Source organism: Oryzias latipes, chromosome 7, assembly GCF_002234675.1.
Source record: "Oryzias latipes chromosome 7, ASM223467v1".
Lineage (NCBI taxonomy): Eukaryota > Metazoa > Chordata > Actinopteri > Beloniformes > Adrianichthyidae > Oryzias > Oryzias latipes.
This window is the reverse complement of record NC_019865.2, coordinates 6,397,587-6,416,835: the sequence shown is the minus strand read 5'-3', so window position 1 is coordinate 6,416,835 and position 19,249 is coordinate 6,397,587. Positions and strand designations below refer to the sequence as shown.

Below are 19,249 nucleotides of genomic sequence, written 5' to 3'. Positions count from 1 at the left end.
ATCTTAATTTAAGTTTTTTATTTCAAAGTCCTGATTCAGTTTTCTGTTCTTTCTATCTGATGCAACAAGACTAATATGATTTACAAAAGAAAATGCTTGGAATGGACACTTCTATTTTTGAAGCAGTTTTTACAAAGTGTCTTATTGATGACTTTAAAGAAAACATTGCTTTAATGTACTTTTGAATAAGATAGAATAGAATTAAAGTGAATTGAATATTTTCATTGTGACATGTTACAGAAAGTATCACTGTATATTCTGTGTCATTTTTATATTATTAGGCATATTCAGAAAGTAAAAAACACTATAATCAATTGAAGGTAAGTTTTAACACAAAAAAATAAAAAAACTACTCTAAAAGACACTTTGGACACCAGTGAAGATCACAAATCATTGAAGAAAAAAGGTTCAGAGCACTGTCTAGTGGGTCTAGATGACCCAACTCCCAACGTTAAAGTGCCTAGGATAGCACAAGGGTTACCAAGCGCAATGATACAGAACTCTAAAAATATTTTGAATACCATTTTACCAAATGCAAATTATTAAAAATCCTGTTGGGGATAGCTCTATGTACTTACTTTTGGAAATGACAAAAAAAGTGACCTGTTAGGGTGTCTTCTTTTTTTATATATATATAATTTATTTCTTTGAAGGTCAGTAGCCTTAAAAAATGAAATTTGAACATATGTGGATCATTGTTTTCACATTAAGTAATGGCCCAGCCAATAGATTAATTAATGACACATATACACACAACACAATGTGTCATGACAGCTGTTCAAGATTAATTTAACTAAGGTTAAACACAATCAGCTGTAACACACTAAATTCACAAACTAGTTCATCTTTCTGTGTCTGCATGTTTTTGGGAAAAATAGAGTTGAACTAAAGTCAAGACTTGTGATTCCAGCTGGTTGGCATTCACAATCTCTCTGAACCTTCTTTATCTGCCGTTCTAAAAATAATAGTCATTAATCCTGATAAAGAAAAAGGTCTTGAGTGCTGAGAGTTAAGGGTAAATGCCTGCAGCTAGCACAAGCAGCAAGAAAGGTGAAGGGAAAAAAAGGAGAATTTATAGAAAAGCATGAGAGCACAGGTGTTATTTTTTGACCCAGTTATTACCTATTGTGTGCAGTGACAGCTCTAATGGAAGAAATGACAGGTAACCTAAGGGAGAGAGATGGGCTGTGAGAGCAACGGGATGGAAACAAAATCAAGCTTGAAAACAAAGATAATGTAATGTTTTTGAATGCAAAAACTGAAAAAAAGAGGTAAACGTCATTTTCGGGAAACAAAATCTTCACACCTGCTATTTGTGTTCTGAATTTAGCAACAATCCCAAAATATACTGAACAGTTCAGTAATGTTAAGTCAGTCCAATTATTTCCAAGTGAAGAGTTAGATTTTTTTTTCTTTCTGGAAACATAGGATCATAATTATCTATGACTAGCTGCTGAAAAGTTTGGAATATTAGTAAACTTTATGTAAAAAAACATCAAATTTGAAGTTTACAGCAGTCTAATTAAAGACCAATGAAAATGAAAATGGGGTTTTTGGTGATTTCAACATGCATGAAGAAAACTAAGGTTAAAACAGATTTTCTGAGTATTTCTTTATTCAATTTGAATCAGGAACAAATGAAAAAATGCTGTTTGAAAAAGCTTGTAGTATGGATGTCGGTGCTACAGTCAGCGGGCTACAAGCTCCCTGCACCATGCATTCTGGTGCATCCACTTATAGGCAAATACATCTATGTATGTCTTTCCTTTCCTTGTCTGAGCTGGAAGACTATACAGCTGGATGGCTCCAATATTGCTCGCCGTTTTGTTGCTCCAGTAATGTTAGGTTGGGGTTGTTAGGAGCTGCAAGCTGGCAACATAGGGATGATGGGAGGTGAGGGCAGGCTTACTTTGTGCTAACAGCCTACAACTTTAGGTTAATTTCCAATTGAATTCCTGCCGCTCTGCAGAAAAACGTTGTCCGAGAAAACTACACACATTTTTTTTATTTTTTTGTAAAAATGGCATAATCATAACTAAAAGACCACTTGAAACCCTTTTAAAATGGAGCAAAAGATGATTGGAGTGGGTCTGTAAAACATGTCTCTTTATTTCAAATAAATGGGTATACATTTGTCAAAACCTGGAATCTAAATAATAAAATTATGCCTAATTTCTATTTTTAAAAATAGTTCCTTACCAATAGTTGACTATTATCCTATCAGATAAAATGCAATAGAAAGGAAATTAGATTACCCTGATTGGGATTTGGGAGACAGAAGCAGAGGACCAAAAGCCTCAAGAACGGAGACATTTAAAAACCAAATATATAGTCAACCAGGAGGACAGTAACTGAGGAGGACAAAAAAAAGTATTTTTAAGGATGAAGGAGTTAGGAGGTGAGGACGATGTCAGGTGTGATCCTTCGCAGCTCCAGCGTTTGTTTAGTAAAGAGCCGCAGTGGGAGAGCAAGGAATTATTGGATTACAAACAGTGTCAGTGGTCATGTGGGCCGCCGTGGTCTACTCTGACCCTGCTTACCATCGTTCATTAAGGAAGCTTAGCCTTACTGTGAGGGTGAAATCACACACACACCCATGCATGTGCCTGCACATGCTTCTGTCACTCAAACGGATATACCTTAGATGTCCCCTCTATCTCTCTTTGGCTTCCTTTCACACCTGTTTCATAGCTTTCCTTCTTAGTTTTTCACCATCACTTCCTCTCCCGGCAACTTTTAATTCTCCTTTCTATTTCTGTCTCTTTTTATCCTCTCCCTCCCGAATCTTTTTTTCTTCTTTTTCTTATGTGCATCCTTTGGATGTGAGTAGCCTCTTTGTAGCAGGTTTATACATGCTCTCCTCATTCATGTCCTCAGATACCCCAGCGGCATCATTTTGTTTTTCTACTTGGAAGAGTGTAGAATAAAACTGAAGACAGAGGACAAAAACATAGCCGGAGCTGAAGCTCAGATGTCTTTACAGCTGCACAGGGAATAAGACACAGACTTGGGTAAGTTTATCATGTCTGAGGAAAAGAAAAAAGACGAATCATTTGAAATGGTGGTTGCTGTGTGCAGTGTAAAAACATCTTAGAGAGTGCTCAACGATTTTATTTTATTCTTTAGCAATTTAGCTCTCTTTTTTCTGTATCATAAACTTTACATATATATATATATATATATATATATATATATATATATATATATATATATATATATATATATATATATATATATATATATATATATATTTTTTTTTTTTTAATTAATTTTAATAAATTGGTCGTTCTACTTATTTATTATATTTGTTGCTTTTTTAATTTAAAGTCATAAGAGATTTTGGCATGTCCAATAAATGCTTCATGCTTTGCATTAAAGTTGTATGCTGTGCAGTGTGCTTAAAGTTAGGAGATATTTGATACTTTCGCGTTGTCCTTCTTGTTTCTTTATGTCACACCGGCCCATGTTTGTTTTAGATGACTGAATTTGAATCCAAAATGTTTGTAAAAAAAACTCAGCGTGATTATAAATGTTGTAAATGATGTTTTAAGCCTGGGTTTGGTGCATTGTGGAGTAGAAACTGTAATTGGACCCCTAAGAAAAAGACACAATAGAGATTAGTGCAGACACACAACCTGTCATAGACAGGCAGAGTAACCAAAGGTTAACAAGGTAATCAGGATAAAACAAGCAATGACTTAAGGAAACGGGAGACGTGAATGCTGTAAGTAAAAACAGGCATAAGTCTTGTCACAGTAATCAAAGAGAACGCGGTCACGTTTTTTATGAAAAATGTAAGATCTTTGATAAATAATGCAGCAATTTTCGTGTGAAAGAGCTTTATTAAGCATTTTATTCAAGTGAGTGGTTTTTAAAACAACAATTCTAGCTTTAAAGTGCTTTTCAGCTAAAAAATGTAAAATACTTAGTTGAAAAATACACGGTGTTTTTGCTTGTGTTGCAGGATTCATAGTCATATGTGACTGATATGGCATATTTACAACCAGAGCATCACGAAGATGGCGTCATTTAAAGAGTGGAAACTCCATCAGTAAGTTAACTTGTTCACCAATAGATTTGCTAAAGACATTTTTTTTATCATTTATTCAAGCCGTTTTTGAAGCAAATGCAAAGAAATGGTCTTCAAAACCTGTTTTAATATGAGCAAAACTGTGTTTTATGGATTTTGGAATGACTTGCTGAGGACTGGGATCACCAAAAAAAGAAAATAGAAACCATGTGGGGAACAGAAAATCGTTTTTTCTTTTACCTAAAATTTCACATTTTCTATAGTTTTACAATGTAGACTTCAAAGGCATTTCACATTTCTTTGAAATTTGCACCTATTTCTCAGAATGACTAACTACAGTGACCGGGTCCAATAAGAAAGAGAACCACAAACATTTAATTTAAAATTTAAATATGTTATTTATCAACTTGATATATATCCATCCATCCATCCATCCATCCATCCATCCATCCATCTTCTTCCACTTATCCGGGACCGGGTCGCGGGGGCAGCAGTCTAAGAAGAGATGCCCAGACTTCCCTCGCCCCAGCCCTTTCCTCCAGCTCCTCTGGGGGGACCCCGAGGCATTCTCAGGCCAGGCGAGAAACGTAGTCCTGGGTCTTCCCCGGGGCCTCCGCCCAGTGAGACATGCCCGGAACACCTCCCCAGGGAGGCGACCAGGAGGCATCCGGACTAGATGCCTGAGCCACCTCAACTGCCTCTTTTCCATGTGGAGGAGAAGCGGTTCTACCCGGAGCTCTCTGCAGGTGACCGAGCTTCTCACCCTATCTCTAAGCCGCCCTACAGAGGAAGCTCATTTCAGCCAATTGTATTCCGGACCTCGTTTTTTTCGGTCATGACCCATAGCTCATGACCACAGGTGAGTATTGGAACGAAGATTGACCGGTAAATTGAGAGCTTTGCTTTTCGGCTCAGCTCTCTCTTCACCACAATGGACCGATACAGCGACCGCATACCTGCGGACGCCGCTCAGATCCGCCTGTCAATCTCATGCTCCGGTCTTCCCTCACTCGTGAACAAGACCCCAAGATATTTAAACTCCTCCACCTGGGGCAGGGACACTCCACCCACCGAGAGATGGCAAACCACCTTTCTCGGATTCTTTCTCCTTTGCTCCCGATTACGTCACCCGGATCCCGATTATTTGGCGTCACTTGGGCCCCACTCTGGAGCCAGGCCCGGGATTGGAGCTCGCAGGCGAGCGCCTGGTGACCGGGGCTCTTCCCACGGGCCCGAAGGAGCGATGTGGAACCACTCTCCCATGGGCCCACCACCCGTAGGAGACCTCAAAATGGGACGGTGCAATGTGGTTTGGGTGGCAGTCGAGGGCGGGTGCATCGGCGACCCAAACCCCAGTCATGGAACTTGGCTTTTGGGAACTTTATATATAATCACAGAATAATGAAAGGCAGAAAGTTCTGCATTAGAAATTTTACTTTATATTCTACAACCTGACTTTTTCACACAAGTTCTGACTTTTATCAAAAATGTAATTTAACTTAAAAAAACAACAACTTTTTCTGTGCTTTTCTCTCTTTTTTGCCAAATTCTGTCTCGCTTTTTCCCTGACAGATGTCCAACTTTAATCTTGATATGATAAAAGAAAAAAATGTAAATAAAAAACTACAATAATCCTCTTTTATAGTGATGGGCTTAAAAACTCTTCAGAATTAATGTTGGCATAAGCTTAAGAAAAGAGAATTGACACTATAGCTGGATTCTTATGCATAGATTTTATCATCCAACTTGATGACAACATTTATATTTTGATCTAGCTTTTAGCCTTACTCTCTGAAGTCAACTATTGAAACTCAGTTTAAACATATTAAATGTCAGTTTCTCTGATGCTGCCTGCTTGATAAAAATCCACAGTATATATTTACCAAAAGACAATGTGCAAATATGCAACAGGCTCATTAATTCCCTGCAGTTTTTCTTCAAATCTGTTGGTTTTAGACCTAAATCTTGTGGTTTGATGTACAGCTTTACAACTGGTAAAATGCAGCACCAGGCAGAAATCGTACTTTGGTTATTTCGCTTTGCAGAACACATCAAATGAGTGAAAACTCAAAAACTCACACGTTTGTAATTTTACAATTTAACCAGACTCTCCACCTGAACTCGTCTACATGTTCCATATTTATTGTGGCACCATATAATGGATACAAGAAATTAGAAGTTATGAGCAGGAAATGAATCATTCTGCGTCAAAAGTTGGAGGTGCATTTTTTCCACACAAGCTAATGAATGAAAGTGTTTCCCACCTGTATTCTTACATCAATTACCTGCAGACCAGATGAGGAAAAGCAAAACAAAATGATCCAAAGTGCAGCTTGTTCCTTCTGCAAAAACAAGCACTCCTCCTGTTGATTGTTTTTCTAAATTGTGCTTTTAAGGTTAATATATATTTAAGAAAAGTACACTTTTTTTAGCAGGGATTTGAAGATTTTAGATGCTGCCTTGCACCTCAAATCCAAAAGATTTTTTTCAGAAAAAAAAGTGTTTCAGGTACCAGTCTGATCGTCACATTCCAGAGTAAACAGACAGAACTGCATATGCAGGAAGGTCCACTCAGTAACATCTGATACCACAATACACATTCTCCAGAATTCAGTAATGAAGTAAGAGTAATCATATTGTGATGTTTCCAGATGATTGTTTTAAACAGCTGATGCTAACCCCAGCAGAGGCACATTCCCCTCATTCAGCAAGGAAATAAAAATTTTGGAAAATCAATAAATCAATAACCACGTACAGAATGAAGGTTAAGTCAATTTAAATAGAAAGTTTACATTAAATATTCGGATTCACAGAAAAAAAGATACTGACCATCCAAAGGAGGACAAATTAATTCTCATTAAAACATATATTTCATTGGAAATACATTGAATCATACATGTTTAATCATAAACTTTGAAGGGGACAATAAATGTTGGCAGACATTATTTAGACACTATAAGTAAGATCTAATTAAACTTTTCCAAAAAATAAAGACGTCACCAATGGCTTTTATAGTTAAATGAATAAACAAACCAGAAATGGTTTAGATAAATATCTTTACATCACTTTGTTAATTACTCTAAATAATTGGATTTACTAAAATAAGATACTGGAATGCAAAAAAACTTTTTTGAATAGCTTAGATTGAATAATTTACTAAGTATGTGAGATAAAATATTGAAAATTTGCAGCTTTTATCAGGTGTTTCCCATTACCAACTCAGACTAAAAAAATGGGAATTCTTGGATTGTTTTTTGAAGTCTGAAGTAATACCAGTTGCAGAACTCAGATTTCTGCTTTTTTGAACAACATCTAAACTGTCTTTTTCTGGATGATACCAACAAACGTTTGTTCAAAGATATAAAAACCATGTAGAGATGCAAAAAAACAAATTATAAGAATATTCAATATTTGCTCGAAAAACAAATGAATCCACAATAATATTTACGTGGCTACCTCTCTTTTCTCACAATATTACCTTATCAAGAAGATGTTTGTTTGTACATTAAAGTAATTGTCAGAAAAAGCTGAACGGAAGTTGCACATCTGTTAACATCTTCTATCAGCCGGGTCACTATAAAAGGAAAATTTGGGATTAAAAATAAATAAAGCTGTAATCTATTACCATTTAGTTACACAAAAACAGAGCTTTCACTTTTGATCAAATGTTCAGATGAGTTGTTAGAATTCCTCTTAAAATATATAATCACAGCACTGTCCTACCTTGTTGTTTTTTAGTCTTTAAGTCAACATCTTCTATGTTTCTATGATTTTAACAAATTGAAAACAGAAAAACATGTTGAACATTTCTAGGAAGTTGCTAAAAGCAAAATGTCTTTAGAAAAACAGACATAAGAAAGATAATTTAAATCAACAGAGCGGGCTCGGAATTTCAGTAATCTGGATTACAAACACTGATTTTCTGCTTTTGTCATTTGGAAGTTCAATTTTGATTTACAGAATCTGTTGAATCGTTTTGATAATATTTTTTTATGGACACATACTTTAAAATGAACGATAAGACAAAATAAAACAAACAAACAAAAAAAATACAAGAAAGGGGGTCAGAAGATGTAAAAACCTGATGTTTTCTCACCTCCATGCCAAGTTTATTACTGCCCCAATCCAACCCACTATGTATCTACTGTAGACCTGTTCCCTCTCCACTGAGTACATATTCAACTTCAGATACCCTTAAAAACAGATAACTACACATAGATATATATAAACACAGAAACATCTGACACCAACAAATCAAATCAAACTTTATTTATAAAGGCTATTCATATAAAAGTATAACACAATGTGCTTTACATTGGGGGGCCGGTTTAGCTCGTGCTGGTTTGCGGCGCCTTCCGTCCGTGAAACCAGGGTTCAAATCCGGGCTGCTCCCTATTCCCTTCTCTGCTGCTGTGCCAGTCCCAAGCCCGGTTGGATTGAGAGGGTTGCGTCAGGAAGGGCATCCGGTGTAAAAAAACATTGCCAAGTTAGCCAATCTAACCTCCCTGTACCTACACAACCCCCCACCTCTTTCACATCTCCCACCCCCTAACTAATGGGGAAAGATAATGACAAATAAGAAATAGGCTGAGCACGAAAACGCTAATAGTTGGAGCCTCCCCCTCTGTGAATAGCCGCATAGACAGCCAAATGCAGGATCACAGGCAGGGACCGCTCCACCACAGCAGGTCCCCATCCAGCGCTGCAGTGGCTGAACAGCAGCCGACCCAGAGGGAGAGGTCCAAACTGAGGAAGCACTGGAAAATAAAAAAAACAAAAAATAAAAAAAGGAGACTGATAAAGTTAACATTGAAAAAAGCAATAAACACTAAAACACTGATATAAGGTAAATTAAAATAACACATTAGAATCTAGTGTAAGTTCATAAAACAAGATAAAAATAAATAAAGGTAGTAAAAAATTAGTTAAAAGCCAGGTTAAAAAGATGGGTCTTTAGCCCTTTCTTAAAAGCATTAAGGCTCTCTGTGGCTCTCAAGTCCTCTGGCAGACTGTTCCACAAACGGGGGCCATAGTGCTGAAAAGAGGCTTCTCCGTAGGTTTTGGTTTTTACAGTCGGAATGGTTAACAGACCAGTGCCAGAGGTACTCAGGGTCCGCGAGGGTTCGTACTTTACTAAAAGATTGGATAAATAATAAGGCGCAAGACCGTTAAGACATTTAAAAACGGTTAAAAGTATCTTAAAATCAATCCTGAGGCATATGGGGAGCCAATGCAAGGATTTTAAAATTGGGGTGATGTGAGCCCTGCCTCCTGGTCTTTGTAAGAACTCGTGCAGCAGAATTTTGGAGAAGCTGAAGGTTCGTAATATTGGTTTTTGGAAGACCAGCAAGCAGGGCGTTACAATAATCAATTTTACTCATGATAAAAGCATGCATTAGCATCTCCATATTAGCAAGACAGAGAACTCTAGCTAGATTTCGAAGATGATAAAAACCAGTTTTTACCACCTGTTTTATATGTGGGATAAAAGTTAGCTTAGAGTCAAAAATAACGCCTAGGTTTCTGACTGTTTCTGAATGACTTAATGAAAGTTCTTTTAACTTCAGAAACGGTTTCTCTCTCTTAGCTTCAGGACCGATAACTAAAATTTCGTTTTTTTCCTGGTTGAGCTGCAGAAAAGCCATCCATAATTTCACATCTAAAATACAGATATAAAGTGCTTCTATTGGCTTTGTGTCATCAGGAGACATAGCTATGTACAACTGGGTATCATCAGCATAGCTATGACAGCTGATGTTGTGGCTTCTGATGACATTTCCTAGTGGAAGCATGTAAATGTTAAAAAGCAAGGGGCAAAGGATGGAACCTTGAGGCACACCACAATTAATTTCATGGACCCCAGAAAAGTGTGTGTCCATAATATTATTATATATTATATAATATATTACCATAAAGTTTCTCTCCATGAGATAAGACTCGAACTACTTGAGAACAGTTCCTGAAAGGCCAAGACTTTTAAGTCTGTTTACAAGGATCAGGTGATTAACAGTATCAAAAGCAGCACTTAGATCTAACAGAACTAGTACTGAGATCTGACATTTGATTCCCTTTAAATCTTTTTCCCCAAGTACAACCTGATATGATTCAAATTTATATTCATCAATATTTACAGATACAACACAGATTATTTATGTTTTGTAGATGTCCATATTTATCAAAAATCTTCTTAACGTTTCGACATTGTTTTAGGTGTTAACTGGTTTTTCCACAGCCTTATTCCACAAACAGACACACGAAACCTTTTTTGTCTGGACATTTCTAATATATATGAGATGAAGGTGAACTTTGAAAAACACAGCGTAAGATCCTGATTTTCATAACCTCCCGTGTTTTACACAAAGTAGCGGTTTTTAAACATAAATGCAGCTACGAGGAAAAAGTTTTCAAGAATCTTTTATTTTATTTTTTTTAAGAAACACTTAAAAATGAACTAAAAATCAAACATGGATTGTATTAATACTATATTTCATTGCAAAATGTTAAAAATGTAGTGCCTGAGTTCTAAGCCATTCAAACTGTTGCTAAATGACGGCTCTATTTGGATATTTTTAAAACGCGTAGGTGGAGGCATCTTTTTTTATTTAGAGCAGCGGAGGGCTAAAGGATCAACCTCTGACCAAACAGAAAAGTAAACACAGAGAAGAGGCTTATCCGGAACAGATTAGCCAGTTCTCACATTTACCCCCCAGTATGAGCAGCGACTCACGGATTGCGTAAAAAGGGTGACCAGATTATACATATTGGGAATTGAAAAAAAAGGAAGATATTTAGCACTCAAAAAATATATAAATATTTGCTCAGGTTCTATACACTTCAAGACAATTAAACTATCTTTAATGGCACACATAGATATGATATTTGTCTTCATTAAGCTTATAGTCTACACATTTCTGAGTTGGGTGTGGACTGGTTACTTAAAGAACAGGCTGATATTTAAAATAAAAAAACACCACCAGCAGTGTTTGGCCTCTAGAATCCTGCTCCCTGTAACCCTTTTGCCATCCCATGGGGTCAAGATGACCATTGACGTGTTCTCCCTACGATGACAAAGGTGGATAAAGGTGGAGAGGATTTCATGTAATCCATGGACACCAGGGAAGATCACAAATCATTGAAGAAAAAAGGTTCAGCGCACTGTCTAGTGGGTCTAGATGACCCAACTCCCAACGTTAAAGTGCCTAGGATAGCAAAAAGGTTACACTGTAAATGTTTCCTCCAGGACTAAAGCGTTATCTTTCCCCTTAAATATTTGTATATTCCTCACTGAATGACTCCATTGGAATCTTTAGAACCATCTTTGGAACCATTGAACCCCATATTTTCCTAAAAGAATGGGTGCAAAACCCCAAAACGTCTCTGCAGGACACCATGAACTCTGTGATCTCCGACCCTGCTGGATTTAGAGCTTACATGTTATAGTTATCTGGAGGCTTAATCAGCTCCTGTCAACGCCATTAAAATCCCGGAGATACTACGGACTAGAAATATTCATTTGCAGTCTTTTTGTCAGAACACAATAGTTAAGATGCAAGTTCAACATCAGATAAATTGTTGGATACGGAATCTGAACACATTTCACAGGTTTCGGCACATTTAACAAACAGAGTGTGGCTGCGTTTTAATCAGTCACTTAATTATTTATCAACCCTGGTGTTAAAAAGTCATTAAAATTAAGAGCTGTGGATGAGGACAGAGAACAGGGAGCTCATTCCCATTTTAATTCTACTGTTTTCTCATCGCAAGGACCAATAAGATCAGACTAAATTCATTTCAAACTCCATCACTGCTATTTTAAATGAGGATGATTGTTTGTAGCAATTGATTGTGAGCCATTACCCCCCCCCCCCACCCCCTGCTTTGTTTTGCACTGTTGAAACGGTTCATTTTCCAGCAATGATCCACCCATCAAATGATCTAACGAGCCTAGATAATGACAAACACCTGTAGAAAATAAGCTACACCAGAGCGGCAGAGCTGATATTCCCCCCTCTGTGGATCTATTTGTAACCAGCAGACTGCATGTTCCAGGAGTCTGTGACATTTAGATTTTCAGCAACCATGTTTCTACCTGTCACTTCTCACACAGCGCCACTCTTCCCTTTTTAATGGCTTGTTATAGAACATGCAGCTATCTGTGCTCTTGCAGAGCTGCCACTGCTAACCAGCAATTGTTTGCCCTTTTTTTAACTTTATGATCAGGCACAAACTGGGAAAAATAAAACTGCAGACTTTTTATTTGGGCAATTTGTATAAATGTCAAACATTAGTTTAAGGGGGTCAGATGCGTTGGATTTCCTTTCAGGAACACACTGAGACTAAAATCCCTGAATGTGTGAGCCGGGCTACAGACTCAACGATGTGATGCCGTCTAGGAAGGACAGTTTCCTAAATTTATGAAACCAAATCACTGTTTGAGATTTTGCTGTTGTGCCTCTTCTTCCAAAGAATGTAATGCTGGTTTTTATGTCAGAGTTTTGACCCTTAAAAAATACACAAAATGGGAGATGCCAGCAAACAGAACAGAGGAGTGAACTATCTAATTCCAGGGGGGGAAACAGAATGCACTGCAAACGCTGGCTGAAATAAAGACAATAACCATAGAGAGAAAAACGACACACCACTAAACAGAAATGATAACCAGGAAGAGAACAATGGAAAAACAAGTGAATGGCTTCACAAGCAGGAAATGAAGAGCAGATAACCAACTGAACGACATTCAACATAATACGACAACATGGAAATCTAATACAACAGAAAATCACTCCAAAGAAAAAAGAAAAACTCTTATTAAGAAAAACTCTGAAATAAACTAAAACTGAAAACATTTCAAATATACAGGAGTGTGAACAGTGATCATCTTTCAAAATATTTTCACGGTGTTCCTTGTGGTCTTTTAATTATGATTATGCTGATTTTAGCCAAATTTTAAAAACCTGTATAGTTTTCTGGGACATTGTTTCTGCAGAGCGGAGCAGGGAGCTTGTGGCCCGACCGCGACATTTTTTACGTCACGAACAGCATCTCTCTTGTCTGCGCCGATTCACATCGATTTTAGAAAAGAAATACTCAGAAATGCAATTTGGAAGTTTGATTTTCTTTTTATATGTCTTATATCATGAGAAAAATGGCCACAAAAGCATGTTAAAAACACTGAGAAACACAGGTTTCACCCAAGTAAATCTTTGATAACATTGAACAAAACAAGTCCTGACAGTCTATTTCTATGTTTAAATCAACATATTTGTGCAAAGTTACTTTTAGCTGTTAAAAGGAAATTAACTCAGTTGGTCAAGTGCAGGACTGGTGCACAGGAAACCAGGATTCAATAGCTTCAATGAGCTTCATCCACCGTGGGTTATTGACCCTTCATGCCACTGCCTGACTATGTAGCCACACGGGGGGGGGCAAGTCTGGGTCTCCCTGTGCCGGTCCCCAGCCTGGATAATATACGAGGTTGTGTCAGGAAGGGTGTCTGGCATGATAATCTCTGCCAAACCACCTGTGCGATTCAGTGAAAGCTGATTTGCTGTGGCGACCACTGAAGGGATATGCTGAAAGGTTAACAACAGCAACAGCAGTGAAGAGGCAAAACATCCAGGGTGCACCCTTCCTTCACCCTACTGTGATTGGGACTGGCTGCAGCCTCCCCATGACCCCAAAAGGCTTTGAACTGATTTTTCAGTTGTGTGCTGTCTTTATTATGTACCATATGTAGTCACCATTGTTTGGACAAAGTCACATGGCTAAAACATGTTAAAAATCTGGACATCCAATGGTGAAGGTTTTTAAAATTTGAAGTATTGTGATCATGTTATATTTTCATTTGGTATATTTATTGCTGTTTATTCTAGTTTTACAGATTTTATTACTCTTTTATATAGCCACTATGTAGCCACAAGGGGACCAAAAGTCTGGATCCCCCTGTGCCGGTCCCCAGCCCGGATAAAAATTCAGGATTGTGTCTGGAAGGGCATCCTTTCTGCCAAAGCACCTGTGCGAATCAGTAAAGGGATATGCTTAAAAGGAGAACATTAATTGTTAATCATTGTTTTTAATGACTGAGGCACTTTTAGCTGTAATTTAGCAGCAAAATTTATCTGTTACATTTGCGGTTTTCATTAACCAAATGATGCTGTTTTTATGTATTTTTAGCTATAAATTTGATCACAGTAAATTGTTGTTTTCATAAAATAAATGATGCACGGACCAGAGAGCACTTTTTGAATTTTTGTTTTAGCTATAACTATGTCAAAAAATGAAAGTACTATCATGATCAGGGGGAGAAATTGATTTAGCTTAGTTTCCTGTTTTGGCCGCTTCATTTATAATGTTTACCTAGAATGATTTTAAAAAAACTTAGAATTTTTGCTTTTGTCAGCTATTTTTTAGTTAATATTACAGAAAAGGACCTTGTTGGCATTTGGAGTTTTTATGTATTTTAGCGCATTACAAACGATAGACTTGCCTCAGCGTCTTCGGCGACAATTTCAGCCTTACAGTCACTATACCATACTGGTCCCTGCACAAATAACACAACCAGATAAGTCTCTGAGAATAAAACTATCAAAAATAGTGAATTTGCTGCAGATTTGTTATTGTTGTCGAACGAAGTCTCTGGAATCACTTTGTACATCAAATTACAAACTGATGGATGTCTGTTTTATTTTTCTTAGCAACATGATTGAATGTGACGGCCTGAAGGGGTGAGCCACTTCAATGGCGCGCACCAAACCTCATTTCCATCCAGACCCACAGCCGGAACCGAAACCCACAGCTTTTTTGTCAGCCCCCTTCGTTCTCCTCCTCCTCCTCGGTCTCTTTGCCTGCCCCTGTAAGAGCGGTCCGCCACCGCTCGCACAGCCTCCTCTTCTGTCTGGACAGCCTTTCATCATCTTCTGGGGAATCCGCGACTCTTCCTGCTTCAACAGAGCAGATGCCAGGTCCTTTGGCATGGAGCCAGAACGTATAGCCGTTTTTTACGAGGACACCCTGGGAAACTACCCCTACTTCATAGACAAAAGCACACCTGTCAACAAGGGGCTTCCGCAGCACACACGCCTGAACAGCCACATCCAAAAACTGCAGCAAGACTTAGATGCAGCTCTACCTTCCCCGAGGTACCTGGGGTTGGGGGTCCTGCGCTGGGCAGAGTGGCTCCCACAATGGTCCAGGAACCGAGAAAAACAGGCCATGTATCAGGAGGCCTCCAGGAAGCTGATGAAATCCTTCTTTCCAAAATGGACCACAGAAGAAGTGGAGAAATGGTCAAAGGTGAGAAGATTTGGTTAAAACAGGGGGATTAGATAAAGTCAAATATGCTTGAGTAGCTTGAAGTAGAATTAGAACATATAATTTTAATAATCCTGGATTAACGTCTATTTAAAATCTGTTATTTATCAAAACAGCTGCTGTTTTACAAATATTTGGACAACTCAAGTCGTCTAGCCTGTTCTAGGAAAGCTTAGAGAGCTAAAGGATCATTTTGTCTCCCTGCAGGTGGACTTCGAAGCAGCAGCCCAGTCAGTCATGATGGAAAGTCTACGAGAGGTCAAAAGGTTGAGGCCCAAAGCACTGTGGGGCTTTTCTCCTTACCCTAGCTGCAACAACAACGACCCCACCCAAACAGCATTAAGCAATTACACCGGCCGGTGCCCTCCCGCTGAGGCGGCCCTTAACGATGAGCTCCTGTGGCTATGGAAACGATGCTCCGCCCTCTACCCCCTCCTGACTCTGGACAAGCTGCAGGTGGAAGCCTCTTCTCACAGCATTTCTAAAAACCGATCTAATGAGAAACTGACAAAACAAGAAGAGAATAGTCTGAAGCACTTGAAGACCCACTTAAAGACTACTGGAACCCATTTTCCAAGCGTTCCAGTAGTCTTTTCATTGTGACTATGCAATTTTTAGCCCAAATAAAAATAAAACCTGTTGTTTTCTAGGAAATAGTTTCTGCAGAGCGGCAGGAGTTCATTAGAAATCGGCTCTAAGTAGTTGGTGTGGAGCATTCTTAATAGTGAGCCATAGGAGCTATTCAGTCGAACAAATTAGAGCCAGATACCAGTTCGGAGGAGGAAAACATTTTAAAAAACACATTTTCTGCATCACAACTAAGATCTTTTTCAAATGGATTTTTTTTGTCCGACACTTCACAATCTTTATATGTGACCTCCAACATCAGAAAAATGCCACAAGAACATGTTGAAAAACACCCAAAACGCCCCCCCCCCCATCAGAGTGGGTCTTTAGACCTGGCTAGAAAAAACTGGGTCTTCTTCGACCCCCCCTCTTGTCTGCTCCAAACCCATTACACGAGCAGTTAACAGCCTCCACTTCCCCACTGAACTTCAAACTTAATTAACAAAAGTATTTAATGTCAACATTTTTATCCGTAATGTCATCTGTTTTGGTGTTTTACTTGTATTTGCATTTCTCATTTTAATGACTTTTCTTTCATTTGGGAGCGCAGCTCAATGCACAGTTTATTTTTCTGACTGTAAAGCTATGCTGTGTTTGACTTTTTAGCACAAATATATGCAAAGTGCTTCTCTTTCTGCAGAGTGGCTCGTCTGGAGCCAGGCTTTCCTCATCAGGTCAGATAAGAGAAGCCTTACGGGTCTCATCTCTTGCTGGAACAGATTTTGATCTTCCCGTCTTCCCGTTGGTCAAGAGTGTCTACGTCTCAACTAAAACCTTTCTATCACAGGTAAGATGTTTCCCTCTGATCTGGGCTCTAAAAGACTTTTTCACTTCATAAACATCCCCTTTATGAAATGTTAGTTAAAGTGAAATAAATTTGCTTCAGAAAACAGCTTACTTGGTGGTATTTCTTTTACATTTTTCTCCCTTAAAGACTGACCTGGTCAATACTATAGGAGAAAGTGCTGCCATGGGAACCGCAGGCATTGTCATCTGGGATAAAAGTGAGCCTAAAACAGAGGTATAAGTGCTTACATTTCAGTGTACATACATCTAATTTACCACAGTGTTGTTGTTTTTTTGAGAATTGTATCCACAGTTCTTTTCCTGTTCTATATATATGCAAATGTGTCCATTTCCATTTGTGAAATACAGGCACCATCCAATTTTTCCATTTAGTCTCAAAATTGCACATCTTATGAGACCAATTGTCAGCTTCATTACAATCCACCCCACTTCTCTGTGCCCCAGAGAGAATGCCAGGACCTGGCGGAGTTTGTCCAGAAAGTGCTGGGACCCTACATCATGAACATCACCACGGCAACTCAGCTGTGCTCAGCATCCCTTTGCCAGGGGAGGGGTCGATGTGTTCGTCTGGATCCAGACAGCTCTGCTTACCTCCATCTGCCACCGTCATCCACAGTGACTGGAAAGGTGACAGAAAATTTGAAAGAAAAAAAAATATATTTAAACTTCATATATTTATGTATAAAATGAATGTGAGGATAAAAAAAGTGTCAGAGCAGATTGCATTACGATCCCTGTGACCCACTCCTACAGCGGTTACTTAGTAATTGTCTATTATCTCCACTTGATGGAAGCTGGAAGTGTGGCGTCTATTTTGGGCATCATACCAATTAAGAGAACTGTATATGTTTATTTAGAAAACAAGGATGAAAGCGGCAGGGAGCTGTGTAACCAGCAGATTTCCTGAGTTTAGTCGCTAAGTACAGACACAGGAAAACAGTAGCTAAGACCCACCAGAGGAGGATCAGGTGCAGTTTGATCCTCCACTTCAGAACACAGCAACACCTGTCAACCATTTTCCAAATCTCTGATCAAGCTACAATGACCTTTAACTGACAGAAAAAGCCGAACGTAAATCATGAAGCGTATTAGTTTTTAATGCTTAGACAATATATCATATGTTTTTTTACTGCCTCCTTTATAGGGTGGAAAAGGTATGGTTCAGCCAGACAAAGGCAATGAAACAGTCGAGACAGATCCAGCGGAAATTTGGAAAAAAGACTTCCGGTGCCAGTGGTACAAGACTGCAGGTGGGGACGCATCAGACCAGCAGGCTCCCAGGGATGGAGCTTCGGTTGGAGTCAAGTCTGATGGAGATGCTGGAGCCGTGACAGCAGCCTCCACAGCAAAAAGTGCCTCTGACACTAAATTTAGAAGAACTGACCCTCCCGACACTGGCAACTCAAAGCCTTCACTGGAAGTACCGACTGACAGCGTGGCCAGTCTGCTGGCTGCCCCAAACGGGATGCTTCTGCTGGGGCTGGTGGCAGGAAGTCTATGCCTGGGACCTTTATGTTGACATTTCACTCAGACTTCAGGTCTGAGCTGTGACTGTGGCCCTTTCTGAAGTGTCCTTGAGAAGATGCTCAATTCCTAAAAAAAAAAACAACAAACGTAATTTCCCATACGTTTTTGATTCCCTCTTTTAATAAAGGACAAACAATCTCTAGAGCTGGTAATAGACTTTATCACATTGGATGTGCCAAGATGCAGAAGGTACACTTGCTTCACTCTAAAGGGCAAATTCACAAAGGCGTTAGAGAAATATTATTTTAGATACTCAGACTTTTTATTTTAAGGTAATGTGAATGCAAACAAAAAATAAGCTTTGAGATGCTTAATGAATCATAAGTTTCATGATTCAAATATGTGAGAGAACTTCAGCTCCTCTGTAATTTTGTGAAACTGGATTCTGCCTTTCTGTACCCGAGGAGGTTTTGGAGTTCTATGTCTCCCCCTGCAGTATTACTGGTGGAACTACAATATGTTTAATAAAAAGTAAAAATTAAAAGTTCCTACATTTTTAGGAGATTTCTGACTTCCTTAAAGCTTCTGGCATGTGTGTCAGTACACAATGTGTTAATGATGTTAATAATATTGTCTGTCTTTCCCGTTATCATTGAAGCAGTGATATTGTGTTTTTTTAATATATGCACATTTAATATTTTTCAATAAAATACACATTCAAGACAATTAAATAATAAATTATGTGATGTAATAAATCATTTACTTGCAGAGCTTGTTTCAATCTTCACCTCTAAAGCCCAAATCAGATGTTAGGTTTTCTTATTGTTTCCTGTTAGGAAACAAACTTCTGAAAACGTTTATGGAAACCCAATATTTGCCCCTGAGTGGGCTAGATGTTTTTGACACAAACACATGTTCAGAAGGAAATCTTTTGGTTTTCTTTTTAACTTGTCCTGTCCAGCAACTGAGCAAACAGATGATTGCTGAAGGCCTTTTGTGTTGGACAGG

General features: G+C 38.5%; 1 protein-coding gene across 1 annotated transcript; it reads left to right on the top strand.

Annotated features, from left to right (window-relative positions):
* Positions 1-2,440: 2,440 nt before the first annotated feature.
* LOC101168117 (hyaluronidase-2-like) lies at positions 2,441-18,380 on the top strand. The gene is made up of 8 exons (XM_023956425.1): positions 2,441-3,011; positions 3,965-4,051; positions 14,725-15,322; positions 15,548-15,796; positions 16,608-16,754; positions 16,902-16,988; positions 17,219-17,401; positions 17,919-18,380. The coding sequence occupies exons 3-8, from the start codon at positions 14,768-14,770 to the stop codon at positions 18,291-18,293; spliced, it is 1,596 nt and encodes a 531-aa protein (XP_023812193.1). The 5' UTR covers positions 2,441-3,011; positions 3,965-4,051; positions 14,725-14,767; the 3' UTR covers positions 18,294-18,380.
* Positions 18,381-19,249: the final 869 nt, after the last annotated feature.